Below are 14,830 nucleotides of genomic sequence, written 5' to 3' on the forward strand. Positions count from 1 at the left end.
GTTCAGCTAACAATCAGCTAACAGTTCAGCTAACATTCAGCTAACAGTTCAGCTAACAGTCAGCTAACAATCAGCTAACATTCAGCTAACAGTCAGCTAACATTCAGCTAACAGTTCAGCTAACAGTCAGCTAACAATTCAGCTAACAATCAGCTAACAATCAGCTAACATTCAGCTAGCAGTCAGCTAACATTCAGCTAACATTCAGCTAACAGTTCAGTTAACATTCAGTTAACAGTTCAGCTAACAGTTCAGCTAACAGTTCAGCTAATGTTCAGCTAACAGTTCAGCTAACATTCAGTTAACATTCAGCTAACAGTCAGCTAACATTCAGCTAACAGTTCAGCTAACAGTCAGCTAACAATCAGCTAACATTCAGCTAACAGTCAGCTAGCATTCAGCTAACAGTTCAGCTAACAGTCAGCTAACAATCAGCTAACAGTTCAGCTAACATTCAGCTAACAGTTCAGCTAACAATCAGCTAACATTCAGCTAACAGTCAGCTAACATTCAGCTAACAGTTCAGCTAACAGTCAGCTAACAGTTCAGCTAACAGTCAGCTAACAATCAGCTAACAGTTCAGCTAACAATCAGCTAACAGTTCAGCTAACATTCAGCTAACAGTTCAGCTAACAGTCAGCTAACAATCAGCTAACATTCAGCTAACAGTCAGCTAACATTCAGCTAACAGTTCAGCTAACAGTCAGCTAACAATTCAGCTAACAATCAGCTAACAATCAGCTAACATTCAGCTAGCAGTCAGCTAACATTCAGCTAACATTCAGCTAACAGTTCAGTTAACATTCAGTTAACAGTTCAGCTAACAGTTCAGCTAACAGTTCAGCTAATGTTCAGCTAACAGTTCAGCTAACATTCAGTTAACAGTTCAGCTAACAGTTCAGCTAACAGTTCAGCTAATGTTCAGCTAACAGTTCAGCTAACATTCAGGTAACAGTTCAGCTAATGTTCAGCTAATGTTCAGCTAACAGTTCAGCTAACATTCAGCTGATTTCAGCTGATTTCAGGACAGCCTTCAGAGGACACTTTTTTTAAGAAGTCAAAGCCTGAAATTAAATCTTTAAATTTGATAAACGGATGAAACAAAACATGAAACCTTTCAGACTTATTTAAACTTATGAATCATTTCCTCATTTTCTTGTATTTTAGCTTCACATTTTTCCTGATTTTTCAGCTCTTATCTGCTGAAACTGAACCTTTTCTCTCCTCGTCTTTGTCCGGCGGTTTGGTTCCCGCTCAACAACAGTGAGACTGACAGTTCATTCCACAGATCAATATTTACAATTTACTTCTTTCAAAGTTCATTCTGTGAGAGAGCTCCACATTATCCAGCTCCCAAATAAGCTGATCATATCTGCACCGGCCCCGGAATGAGTTTCCTCCCTAAAATGTGTCGCCCCCCGCCCCCCCGCGCAGAAATCAATGTCTGCGTTTGTGCGCTTTAATCTGGCTGTGATGACAGGAAATCTTTATCTGTTTCTGGGTGAGCGGCGGCGAGCGCCTGACACCGTTTCCCGTCAGGACAAAGAGCCGGCCTGAGAGATACACGGCGCTCCAACGCGGCCGGACTCGTTTCCGCGGGTCATTAATCAGAGGCGCTGACAGGTGGAGACCCGACAGAACCGCTGGCTCCACCTGAAGCTGGAGATTAATAAAAGAATCGTTCAGATACGAAGAAAGGATTCAGTTCAGACCTGCGGTTTGGTGTGGTAGTAGCTGAGAGTCCTGCCCAACACGCACTCCGAGGGCTAACGGGTCTAACGGGTCGCACAAGATCCTGGGAGACTTCAGTCTGCAGTTCATCTGCTGACAGGACAGTTTAAAGCTTAGAGCTCCATTTTCTCTGTTTTTAATCTAGAAAGCTCCTCAGGTGGGAAATAAAACCTCCAACTACAGAATACTACATTTTAGCATCAGAAACAGGCTGAAGTTTGGCTGATTCTAACAGGAAGTGATTCTGAACAAAGATCAGGATGAAGCCTGGCTGCAAACCAAACCTGTTTTATTAAGAAATTCACCTGGTTTTATCACAATGCTCCATTTTTATACGTTACAAACAACACGACCCACACCAAGCAGGCATAATATAAAACCATCAGAACCAGAGGTGCCCAGATATAATTATTACTGCAGCAGCTGGGAAGCGTTCCTGACCAGGTCCAGCAGTTAAAATGTCTCCTCATAACAAGGTTAGTTTGGGACATCTGTTATAAGCATCATCGCTTGTTAAAGAAAGACAGGAAGTCCACATTCGAGGTACAGGAAGTAACTCCCCAACAGTTAAATACCGTCCCTCTGTGCACAGATGAGACACGTTCTCCGTCCAGCTACGTCTCAAACCGAACTTCTGCTCGTTCCGACACAAACCGTCTCAGAGAAACGAGACAGGATGAACTCAACGCAGGAACACCGAGGAGCCGGAAAAGATCCCGAACCCGGGGTAGAGAGCTTCAGTGAAGGTTGTGTTGAAGGTGTGCAGGTGGATCAGGACGTCGTTGGAGACTCTGTAGAAGGACAGGACGCCGGCAGGACAGTCCACAAACACTGCTATCCTCCTGGAGACGAAGGAGCAGGACGAGATGGGTGTGTCTCTGTTTTTGTGCCAGGCAACGAAACCTTTATCTTCAGAGAAGTCCAGACTCCAGGACTGATCGTTCCTTCCCAGCAGACACTCGTTACCGTCTCCTTTCCGTCCGATTCCTCGGTAACTCACCGATACTCGGAAGTCTCCCTTCAGCTCCACCTCCCAGTAGGAGCGGCCGGTCAGAGCGTTTTCACACAGCAGCTGAGGAAACACATCAAACCTGTCCGGATGGTCAGGGTAGGACTGAACCTGGCCGTCTAACGTCACCTCCCTGTTGCTGTCGCACAGTTTGAGTCCTCTGTGGATGCTGCTGGTGTCCACTGTGAGCCGACAGGAATCTGACGGAGACAACAGACCGTTACTGATCGATCCCATCATTCACTGACCCCTGAATGAAGCACACACTTACATTTCTTCAGGCCCGGTGTCAGATACTGGCCTCCAGCAGGCTCCACCCTGGAAGGAGAAGAAGAAGAGGAGGTGTCAGTCATTTCCAAGCAGGAAGAAGAAGCACGAGAAGCTGTGGCTCCAACAGATCCCAGGAACAACCCCAGAGATCTGTCCAAGGAACAGCTGAGATCCTGAACAGAACCCTGAAGATCCCAGGGTTCTGGTAGAGGACCTGGAACAAAGAGGACGAGACGAAGATGTTCATATAACAGCCGGACAGAGCAGGAAGGAAAAGGACAAAGAAGATGTCCCGGTCCTTCTTCTATCAGACACGGCGTTTCTCCATACTTCAGATGTTCTGGCGTGCAGCGCGAGTCTCTCAGTCCGTCCAGCAGCAGCTTCAGTCCTGAGTCTCCAGGATGGTTGTAGGTCAGGTCCAGCTCCTTCAGGTGGGACGGGTTGGAGCTCAGAGCCGAGGCCAGAGAAGCACAGCCTTCCTCTGTGATCAGACAGCCGGACAGCCTGCAGTGGAAACGTGTCTGTCGGTAAGAACATGTTCTTCTATTGGCTGAGCAGCCTGACTCGGCCTGAATCAGGCTGTAAACCAGGAGATCTCACCTGAGGGTTCTCAGTTTACAGAGAGGACTCTGCAGCCCGACACACAGAAGCTTCACTCCTGAATCCTGCAGGTCGTTGTTGCTCAGGTCCAGCTCTCGGAGGCTGCAGGACTCTGAGCTGAGAGCCGAGGACAGAGCCTGACAGCTTCTCTCTGACAGGTAACAGCCGCTCAGTCTGGCAACATTAACACAACAGGGATTTAAGTCAGATTTCATTCAATGATGTGTTTTTCCTTTAAGCAGAGTGTCCTGATGCTTGAAACTGGACTGTGAGTCATCAGTAGACGTCTGAAAGGATTTGAAGGTGTGGGGGGGAACTCACAGAGCTGTATTGGAGGCTCTGACCACCGGCAGCAGCCTCAGGAGGACCTCCTCTGAAGCAGAGTATTTCTGCAGGTCAAACACGTCCAGACGTTTCTCTGACAACAGTAAGATGAAAGCCAGAGCCGACCACTGAGCGGGAGACACCTTATCTTTGGAGAAACATCCTGATCTGAAGAACTGCTGGATTTCTTTCACCAGAGAGTGATCGTTCAGCTCGTTCAGACAGTGGAACAGATCGATGCTCTTCTCCACAGACGAAGCCTCGTCTATGTTCTTTTTGATGTATTTGACTGTTTCTTGTCTGGTCTGTGAGGTACTTCCTGTCTGTGTCAGCAGGCCTCGTAGGAGAGTCTGATTGGTCTGCAGTGAAAGACCCAGGAGGAAGCGGAGGAACAAGTCCAGGTGTCCATTTGGACTCTGTAAGGCCTTGTCCACAGCACTCTTGTGAAGTTCTGTTAGATTTTGAGTCTTGAATAATTTGGACAACACAGAAGACCAAAAAAATGTTTGTTTTTCCTCGAACAGGTTGACCCCAGAGGTGATGAAGGTCAGATGGACGTGAAGAGCAGCCAGAAACTCCTGAACACTCAGATGGACGAAGCAGAACATCTTGTCCTGGTGCAGTCCTCTCTCCTCTTTAAAGATATGTGTGAACACTCCTGAGTAAACCGAGGCGTCTCTGATGATGATGCCACTCTCTGTCAGGTCCGATTCGTAGAAGATCTGGTTTCCTTTCTGCAGCTGCTCAAAGGCCAGTTTTCCCAGAGACTCGATCATCTTCCTGCTCTCTGGACTCCAGTCTGGATCTGTTTCAGCTCCTTTATCAAACTTGACCTTCTTCACTTTCATCTGAACCACCAGGAAGTGGATGTACATCTCAGTCAGGGTGTTGGGAATGTCTTGTCTCTCTCTGGTTTTCAACACATCCTCCAGAACCGCAGCAGTGATCCAGCAGAAGACCGGGATGTGGCACATGATGTGGAGGCTCCGTGAGGCCTTGATGTGGGAGATGATCCTGCTGGCCTGCTCCTCATCTCTGAACCTCTTCCTAAAGTACTCCTCCTTCTGCGGGTCAGCGAACCCTCTGACCTCTGTCACCATGCCAACACACTCAGCAGGGATCTGATTGGCTGCTGCAGGTCTTGTGGTTATCCAGAGGCGAGCAGAAGGAAGCAGCTTTCCCTTGATGAGGTTNTGTCAGCAGCACATCCACTGAGGTGGACTCTGTAACATCAGTCAGGATCTGGTTGCTGTGGAAGTCCAGAGGAAGTCGACACTCATCCAGACCATCAAAGATGAACACAAGCTGGAACTCTTCAAACCTGCACATTTCTTTGGTTTCAGTGAAGAAGTGATGAAGAAGTCCCACCAAGCTGAACTTTTTCTCCTTCAGCACATTCAGCTCTCTGAAGGTAAACGGGAACAGGAAGTGGATGTCCTGGTTGCTTCTGTCTTCAGCCCAGTCCAGAGTGAACTTCTGAGTTAGGCCCGATGCCGGCCACGCCCTTCGTCATCACGGTTCTGATTGGTCCGTCTCTTCCAGGTGGGGGTTTAAAGATGTCTTCCTGTCTGACGGTTGTTTCAGGTCGGCTGGATTTCCTGGAGGCCGTTTCGATCTGCCTGACCTCGTGTTCAGCGTTAACCTCTCCAGATCCTCCCTCTGCGATGAAGAGCTCCGTGTAGATCTGGTTCAGAAAGGTCTAGCTTCCTGGTTTAGCGACACCCTCAAACACACACTGGAAGCTGTTCTTCAGGGCACATTTCAGATTATGCTGACAAACTGCAGCCAGATGTTCTGAAGGGAAATGCAACAAAGAAATATATTTAACTGATACGTCTCTGCTGGACTAAAGAAACGCCTGCCTTTAAACTCTTTACTTTAAAATAACTAAATCTAATCTGTGTGATGAACTAAAGCGATGAAGTCACTGGAGACAGAATGTAGATTAAAAGTCTGTTAAATGACTCATCGTTTGATGAAGTGTTGATGTTCTGCTGCAGCGAGCTCTTCAACCAAACAGGAAGTGACACGTTACTAAGAAATCCTCTCACTGCTCTGCAGACGGTCAGCCAGCTCCTCGTGTTTCATCCTCCTCAGGAAGTGCTGAGTCATCCTCACAGCTGCCTCCCTGCTGCCCATCATCTCCTCTTCGTCGTCCCTCTGACTCTCAAAGCATTCTGGGAAACCTGGACTCAAGACCTGTTTGATGCTCTTCAGCTCGTTCCTGATGAAAGTCAGCATGTTGTCCTCCAGCAGCTGGAACAGAATGATTGGTGAACATTTGGACAGACGAGGAGCAGAACAGATGGAAAAGTTGTTTCTGTACAGACCAGAAATATGGAGTCCAGCTGTGCAGACTGGGAACCGGGAACCTCTGAGCTCTGCTGGTTCACCCTGTGGAGGAATCAGGAAGAATTAGCTCCAGAGACAAACACATGAAGGTCCATGAAGGAGATCCTGTAATGATGGGAGGTTTATCGGTCCTGCAGCTTTTAATGCCTCCTTCATGAAGTGTTCCTGATTTACCAGAACCCGTGTCTGGATGGATCGGGTCGGTTTTACTGAGTTTGGCTGTGAGATCCAATCATTAAGGCTCCAGATATCTCATTAACATCTAGCAGTGGGAGCTGCAGTCTAAACTAAATATTTTATTTTGACAAGTCTTGAAGGACGGTGACTAATCGCCCAGACGTGCTGCTAAAAGCATCCAGGACGTGTCAACACGTCACACCTGTTCGCTCAGAAACGGCTCACCTGTCTGCAGCAGGAGGACGCTCGCGTTCAAAATCAGAACCAAGTTCCTTCGACCAGCTGCTCTTCATGGACAAACAGCTGGGTTCTGGTTCTGGTTCTGCTCGGTCCGTCTGATGGATTCTGTGAGAAAACACTAAGTGAAACACGTCATGGTTTTAAAAGACAAAATAAAAAAACGTCCAGATCAGAAACAAGATCTCACTGTTTGACAGATGAAGGTCCAGGTTTGAAGTTAAACATACGAACTTTGGATTGGCTGCTCTTCATGGACAAACAGCTGGGTTCTGGTTCTGGTTCTGGTTCACAGGTTGACGGGCTGAGGCACATTAGGAGGTGAATTATTTCTACAGAACATTTAAAACAACGAGCCTCACAGGTTCAATAACATGACATAAAAAACAACAAATACAATAAAATGGACTCACACATCCCAGCAGAAACACCGGATCCCGTCTGCAGGACCTCAGAGCTCGTCTGCAGTTAGAACAGTTTGGTTCCGCAGTTAGAAAAGTTCGGTTCTGTTCAATAATTGGGTTTAAAAACCTTTAAAACTTTCAGAATCTGAAACTCTAACGAAGCGGTGAGCCTGAAAACCTGCTGATGTGATCATCTCACCTCAGATCTTTGCTCCGGCTCTTCTGCTCCTCAGACAGGAGGACCCTGTCCCCGCTGTCCCCTCTGTCCTCACACTGATCCATGCTGCTGGATTCACCTGCAGGCCGCTCTCTCTCTCACCTGCAACACAAACATCAACTCGCATCATCTTCTCCATCATGTCAGCTGCGAACAGAGCAGCAGCTCCTCTGATTGGCTGCTGCATGTCCACCTGTCCATCTGTCCACCTGATGGAGACATGCTGCAGCTGCTTCCTGGTGTTTTCATATCTCTGTCGCCCGCCTCAGATCAGTTAATCACAACTAAAACCTTCCTGTCTGACTCTGTCGTTAAAGAATGAAGTGATTTTATTTAATAATCGGATTATTTTAAGTTTTCTTCCTCAAACAGCAGAATAATAAAACTTTGAGCTGAAACAAAAAGTGGAAATCTTTCTCCAAACTCGTCTTCGGCTCCAGTTGGTTTGATAAATCTTTTTTTTTTAAGTTTTTAAAAATCAAAGTTCACATTAAAAAACAAAAGAATAAGAAGAAACTCACAGTTTGTTCGAACGACTCGTGACTCGGTTCTGTTTGTGATCCAAACTTTCACTTTCTGTCTGAAGCAGGAACTCCAGCTGGTAAATAAACACGGATCAGATCCAGATCAGCAGGGGGCGCTCCAGGCTGGGTGTTAGACAGGAATGTTTCAGTCTTTATTAAGACTAACAACATTCTAACAGGTAAACAAGCAGCAGCCAGTAAAGGTGCATAAATCACAGGGAGGAATAAAAACTAAACTTTAATTTCTGTTGGTGATATTTCCCTGAGAAAAGTGGGAATAATGTTTAACAGGTTTGGTTCCCAGGAGCTTTGGAGAAGATTTAAAAACCAGAACTAACAGATTTAAATACTTTAATAAGAAGGAAGAGGTAAAATAAACTGGCTCAGTTTTAATCCCCTCAGATTTGGAATCAGTTCCTGTCAGGAGGAACTTCCTCGGTTCTCCTCTGGGTTCTGGGAGAACATGATGTTTCCAACCCAAACATTTAAAGGAGAAACAGGAATCAGGTTTTTAACACAAACAGGCAGAAAAAGATTTTCTGTCCAAAAGGAAAATTAAAACCGGGTGGAATGTTCCTTGAAGGAATGCTTGTCGCCCGCCAGACTCTCAGCTGCTGCCACACATCCAGTTAGCTCGCTGTTTACCTGGATTAGCTGTGGCGGCCATCTTGAACTGGACTGACTCCTGAAGTGAACGAACCTCCAGATTATTTCTGAACGGGTCATTAAAATTCATGAGATATTTTACTAACAGAGACAGAAAAATAAACCAGAACAAACACTGAGACATTTTTATTATTTTCATGAATCGTTTAAATTCTGCAGCATCGCTGCTTCTTTTTCTTCTCTGGTTCCTCGGGTTCCTCAGGGAGCCCAGAACCAAGCAGTCAGAGGCTGGAACCGACAGGAACCGGCAGGAACCAGCAGGAACTGTCAGGAACCAGCAGGAACCGCCAGGAACCAGCAGGAACCAGCAGAACCGGGACCGGAGTGGCCCACAGCAGTTTACCCAGGTGCGACCCGGGACCTGGTCACTGGCTGGGCGCCCGGCACCAGAACACCTGGCGGTAGGAGCTCCTGAAGTTCTGGGACAGGAAGGCGTAGATGACGGGGTTGACGGAGGAGTTGCTGTAGGCCAGGCAGTGGGCCACCATCCTGAAGACGAAGGAGGCCTGGTTCAGGGGGAAGGAGCCGAACTCCACCCACAGGTGCACGATGTGGTGGGGCAGCCATGACAGGCAGAAGACCACCACCACCACCAGGACGGTCTGAGCGGTCTGTGGAGCGGACAGGAGACAGAGCTTCAGTTTCTATGGTTACATCATGAAGACCAGCCAGGACCGCCCAACACATCCTCCTCATCTCTGTTTGAAGGTAGAGACCTGAGCCAGCAGGCTGACCTTTGACCTCTCACCTTCTTCTTGGACACCTCGGACTTCTTGGAGACGTTCTTCAGCTTCTTGTGCAGATGGTTCAGAACCTGAAAGCAGAAAACAAACAGGTTGGGAAGAAACCCGCAGCGGAGAAATCTGCGCCTTTACGCGCGCGGGCCTCACCCTGGCGTAGCACACGGAGATGAGGCCGAGGGGCAGCAGGTACCCGAACACGAACGTGCACGCCACGTAGACCTTCCGCTGCTGGTCCGGCCAGACCTCCCAGCAGAACGTGCTGTTGTCCGCGCGCTCCACGATGCTCTGGTAGTGCGCCACGGGCGCGGCCATCGCCACGGACGCGACCCAGATCAGGAGCACTCCGAGCAGCGCGTGCCTCCCCACCCGGATCCACGAGGCTTTCCGCGCGTGGACGATGGCCACGTAGCGGTCCACGGACATGGCGGCCAGCGTGAAGACGCTGACCAGCATGGAGACGGTGAAGAAGTAGTGGATGAACTTACAGATGAAGGCGCCCAGCACCCAGCTGGGCAGCATGTAGATGGTGGACTGGAAGGGGACGCAGAAGAGCAGGTAGGACAGGTCCGCCACGCTCAGGTTCAGGATGAAGATGTTCGTGGTGCTCCTGGACCGACCCGGTCTGCTGCGCGCCAGAACCGTGATCACCATGGAGTTCCCCAGAACCCCCAGCAGGAAGACGAGCCCGAACACCAGCAGGGAGATGAAGTTGTCCACCCCCACCCCGAGGAGGAGCTTGGCTGGCAGCGTCCCCGGACTGAAGCTCTGGTTCTGGTTCTGGTCCTGGTCCATCGTCACATGTTGGAGGATCGTTTCCTCCTGAGGAGAGGACAGATGGAGCTGCTGCAGGCAGCGGGAGCGAGCTGCGCGCTGCCGGGCGGGCGGGCGCGCGCACACGCACACCCCGAGGATCAGAGTTTCAGATGAAAAAAAAAATCAGATTTATGATCCAGCACGTGCAGGTGGACATCAAAGGGATCCGCTCCTTCAGGATTTTATCAGTTTGATTCAAAATGAGGCTTCAGGCTCCAGATGTTTCAGACTGCTCCAGATGTTTCAGACTGCTCCGGATGTTTCAGGCTGCTCCAGATGTTTCAGGCTGCTCCAGATGTTTCAGGCTGCTCCAGATGTTTCGGGCTCCTCCAGATGTTTCAGGCTGCTCCAGATGTTTCGGGCTCCTCCAGATGTTTCAGGCTGCTCCAGATGTTTTGGGCTCCTCCAGATGTTTCAGGCTGCTCCAGATGTTTCAGGTTGCTCCAGATGTTTCGGGCTCCTCCAGATGTTTCAGGCTGCTCCAGAGGTGTTTCTGTAACAAAACTTACTGCATTCATCAAATCAAGAAGTTCTCTGGTTCTCGTGTCTCGATGATCTTCAGGTCACGGCAGGTTCTGCTGCTTTCAGTTGCTGTTTGGTTCGCTGCCACCACAGATTTCTCTTTTCCTTTGTTCAGTTTTTTATTCCGGACTGAGTCTCTGTTCTGGGTTCTCCAGCAGTCAGACCAGAACCCAGAACCCATCGGACCTCATCCTGTCAGAACCTGAAATAATCAGGTTCTTTGAGACGTTAAATCCAGTTTTCATGGATGTTTTATCTCTTATCAGTCTGATTTTGTAACAATAAAAGGTTAAAACTTCTTCTTCCTGACTGATTTTTCCACATTTAACTCATTATTTTGCTCGTTTCCAGTAAATATTCTAATTATTAGAACAAACAGAGACGTGTCGGCTGGATTTCAGATTAAAGGTTTCAGGAGAAAATCTGAGGATTTGTTTGTTTGCTGCGAGTCGGAACAACAATGAGTTTTATTAATGCATCGATCCACCCGGACCTGCAGCTGGAGACAGTCAGGTGATCAGCCAGGGGGGTGAGGGGGTGAGAGGGTGAGAGGTGAGGGGGTGAGGGGTGAGAGGGTGAGAGGTGAGGGGGTGAGCCATCTGGAAACAACATGATGCTGTGTAACCTGAGAGAAGCTGATGGTATCTGTGGGTCGTGTCCTCAGGTTTCTTGGTGTTTATCAGAGGAGGAGGAGGAGGAGGAGGGTTTTAATGATGAAGACGAGCACACTGCCTCCTCCTCCTCCTCCTCCTCCTCCTCTCACAGGCTTCATATCAGCTGTTATTTGGGCTTTTTATGAGACTTTTTGGAGCTCTGGTTGTTTTCCTCTGGTGTCCTGAAGCAGCCTGACGTTTCCATGGCGACTCGCTCCTCCATCGACTCAGAGGTTTTTCCTCAGATCACCTGGAGCCGATTTTCAGACCAAAGAGAAAGAAATAAACTCTTTAAGAGTCCGACCTTTAGAACTCTTCAGAACGGTCCAGTGTTTGGTTCTGACTCGTTCTTGGTGTTTTGGGTCTTTATCCTGTTGGACACATGAGCTGAGACTGAGACATCTGGCTCCAGGAGGCCTTGATAGTCTTGAGGTTTCATTGGACCCAGAACAGAACCAAGCCTCCTCCATGTCCCCCTGGAGGTTCAGGGTTCTGGTCTCTGGTTCTGGTTTGGGTCTGTGGACACAGAGCTGATGGGACTTGTTGACAAAAAGCTCCAGTTTTGTCCCAGAAGCTCTGTGGCTTCTTCTCTGTATGGTCCAGTTTGTCCTCAGTTGTCCTCTTGTGGACACGTCCAGGTAGGTTGTCTCCAGTCCTGTGGACCTTCTGTAGTCTCAGGGACATCCAGCTGCTTGGAGACGGTCTTCTAGTCTTTACCTCCAACCTGCTGCTCCTGAGACAACTCTGTCCTCAGCTTCCTGTCCTCCATGATCCCAAACAGCCCTGTGACTACCTGTCCCCCTTTAAACAGGCAGCCTGACTGACTCCAGGACTGAGGACAGCTGGGACGTTAAATAAGGTCAAACACTTAGTTTGATTTATTTTTAAAAACAAATTATTTCCTTTGGTTCCTCCGTCAGCTGAAAGATTCTTTCAGTGAATCTCTGAGTCATAAAAAGATTCAGGGACTGAATAAATTCTGTGTAAACAGAGACAAAAAGACGAGTGAATGTTGGAGACAACGAGCTGCGGGACGAAGGTCTCCTCTGAGTTCACAGCTTTCAGTCCTCCCACGCCTCGCAGCCGAAGAGGCCGAAGCTGCTCGTGTCTCCGGGACAAAGCAGCCGAAAGGAGACAGGAAGAGGAGCCCGAGTCAGCTGGGACGCTTTGTCAAAGTCCTGGTCCACTTCCTGTCCAAGTAGCCAGAATCAGGACCGGGATCAGGGTCAGGACCAAGGCCAGTTCTCAGACCTGCTGTTGCCATGGCGACGAGCCCAGAGGAGACACCAAGGCAACAGCTCAGTAATGAGAAAGAAGCGGGCTGATAAAGAGCTGGGAGCTGCAGTGGAGCCCGGGGTTGGTTCTGATCCGGTTCTGACGGCTGTTTATGGTGAGGAAGATCAGAATCTCCTCTTCAGGCTGCTGTCAGAGCGGGAACACCTTATCTCCTCTCACATCCGTTTGCTTTTATGCTTTTTGTGTAAATAAACTTTGCTGCCTCATAAAAAGATCCTGCAGGAGGCCGGGAGCTCTCAGGTCAGGGTTCGAGCCCGTGTGTCCACAAACAGAGGCTGCTGCGAGAATCAGCTGACAGGTTCAGTGTTTGTCTTCTGCACAGGACATGTTGGACAAACCTGAGACCACCAGCAGGGAGCGCTGTGGAGCTGAGAGCGTCAGCACAGAAACCTTTAAAAGAATTTACTTTAGGTTCTCTTTAAAGTTAAAGGTTTGTTGAACATCCTGCTGGGATAACTCTGCTCTCACATCCCTCTCTTTTTAAACATTTTAAATGTTTGTTTTTAATCAACTAACTTTGGTTCATTCTGGATGTTTTTATTGGAGTTACACCTGGAAACACCTGAGCTAACGAGCAGAGAGACGGAAACATTCAGAACAAATAACTGAACCCAGAAAACAGTTCGCTGCTTTTAGCTTCTCTTCTGCTTGTTTAACGTCAACAACTCAGGTTCAACTTTCAGGAAAGTCTTTCAGTTCCCTCCTGGTCCTCAGAGCAGCAGCAGATCTTCGGTTCCTTCGGGTTCTTGGGTCTGAACCAGCAGCATGATGTCGCTCAGGAGCCGAACAAACGAAGGCATTGTTCTCTGAACTGTCAGACATTTGCATCTACTTGTTTACGAGCCGAACGCAGAGAAACACGAGCAGAAACTGAGGAGAGGAAGGTTCTCTGAATCTGAGGAGAGAACGTTTTATTCCTGCAGAGAGAAATGAGTTTTCTGACCCGAACGGGTCAGATCCGTTTCATAAAAAACTGTTTCTGTGAGAGGAAGAGGTTCAGAGACAGGATGAGACAGGAGGAGACAGAGGGAAACATTAGGAGACAGAAGGAGATGCTGTCAGAACCCAGATTTGATGAAAGGTTTTTCACGGTTCAAACAGATTAAATGAAGTTGTTCAGTTTGACCTTAAAGGTTTCGTCGCCTCTGGAAGGAGAAAAAACAACAATCAGACGGAAACTCAGCTTTCAGGCTCAGTTTGACAGAAACTGACCTCAGGTCAGAGTCAGACTCCATCAGCTGATGTCCAACCATTGATCTGTAAATTAGATCAACTCAGCTCCTGAAACTGATGAGAAACTGATGAGAAACTGATGAGGAACTGATGAAAAACTGATTTTAAACTGATGAGAAACTGATGAGGAACTGATGAAAAACTGATTTTAAACTGATGAGAAACTGATGAGGAACTGATGAAAAACTGATTTTAAACTGATGAGAAACTGATGAGGAACTGATGAAAAACTGATTTTAAACTGATGAGAAACGGATGAGAAACTGAGAAGCTGATGATGTCATCCTCACGGAGCCTAAAGTTCAGATTAAATTTGGTCTTTCCTGATTTATTTGAACTGTTTTCCAGATAAATAACTTTTCTCTGATCCACACAAGATCAAATAAACTCAAACCCTCACCTCAGTCTGAAGGTTGTAGAAGGCCTTTTAATTTGACAGGGTCTTTTAACTTCCTGTTAGCGATGGTGACTGACTGCAGCTGCAGATGTGGTTCAGTTTGTGTCTGTTTGCTCCTGAAAGCTGTTGGAGGAACAGACAGACGCTTCTTTCTCCTCCTGCAGCAGATATTCAGCTGCCCCGGTCCGGGTGGGTGTTCTGGTCCGGCCCGGCATTCCTGCCTCGGTTCCAGAACATCTCCCGTGTTTGTGGCCCACAGCTCCCTGACATGGCCGCCATTGTTGGGACAAGAAAGACATCCAGGACTCTTCTGGACACGAGGGGCCGCCGAGCCCACTCTCTGCATACCTCTGCAGGCCCGTGGGCCGTTCTGACCGGGCCGGGCCGGGTCGGGCCGGGCCTGCAGGGCGAACAGACGCAGCTCTGTAGACAAACGTTTACACAGGAAGCTGCGCTGCCATGTTGGATCCACGCCGTGTGCTCCCATCTTTAGACTCTTAATCATCAGAACATTCAGAGCAAAAACACTCGACTCAGATTATTGATCCTCAGATTATTGATCCTCAGATTATTGATCCTCAGATTATTCAGACTCAGATTATTGATCCTCAGATTATTGATCCTCAGATTATTCAGACTCAGATTATTGATCCTCAGATTAT

General features: G+C 48.2%; 1 protein-coding gene and 1 pseudogene across 1 annotated transcript; both read right to left on the reverse strand.

Annotated features, from left to right (window-relative positions):
- Positions 1–2,003: 2,003 nt before the first annotated feature.
- On the reverse strand, positions 2,004–7,993 carry LOC108250640 (annotated as a pseudogene).
- Positions 7,994–8,622: 629 nt separating this feature from the next.
- On the reverse strand, positions 8,623–11,199 carry LOC108250645 (galanin receptor type 1). Its single transcript, XM_017440627.3, has 3 exons — positions 9,402–11,199; positions 9,260–9,325; positions 8,623–9,122 (listed from the first exon to the last, which is right to left on the reverse strand). The coding sequence occupies exons 1-3, from the start codon at positions 10,044–10,046 to the stop codon at positions 8,877–8,879; spliced, it is 957 nt and encodes a 318-aa protein (XP_017296116.1). The 5' UTR covers positions 10,047–11,199; the 3' UTR covers positions 8,623–8,876.
- Between the last annotated feature and the right edge of the window lie 3,631 nt (positions 11,200–14,830).

The sequence above is a fragment of the Kryptolebias marmoratus genome, linkage group LG5, assembly GCF_001649575.2.
Source record: "Kryptolebias marmoratus isolate JLee-2015 linkage group LG5, ASM164957v2, whole genome shotgun sequence".
In the NCBI taxonomy this organism is placed as follows: Eukaryota; Metazoa; Chordata; class Actinopteri; order Cyprinodontiformes; family Rivulidae; genus Kryptolebias; species Kryptolebias marmoratus.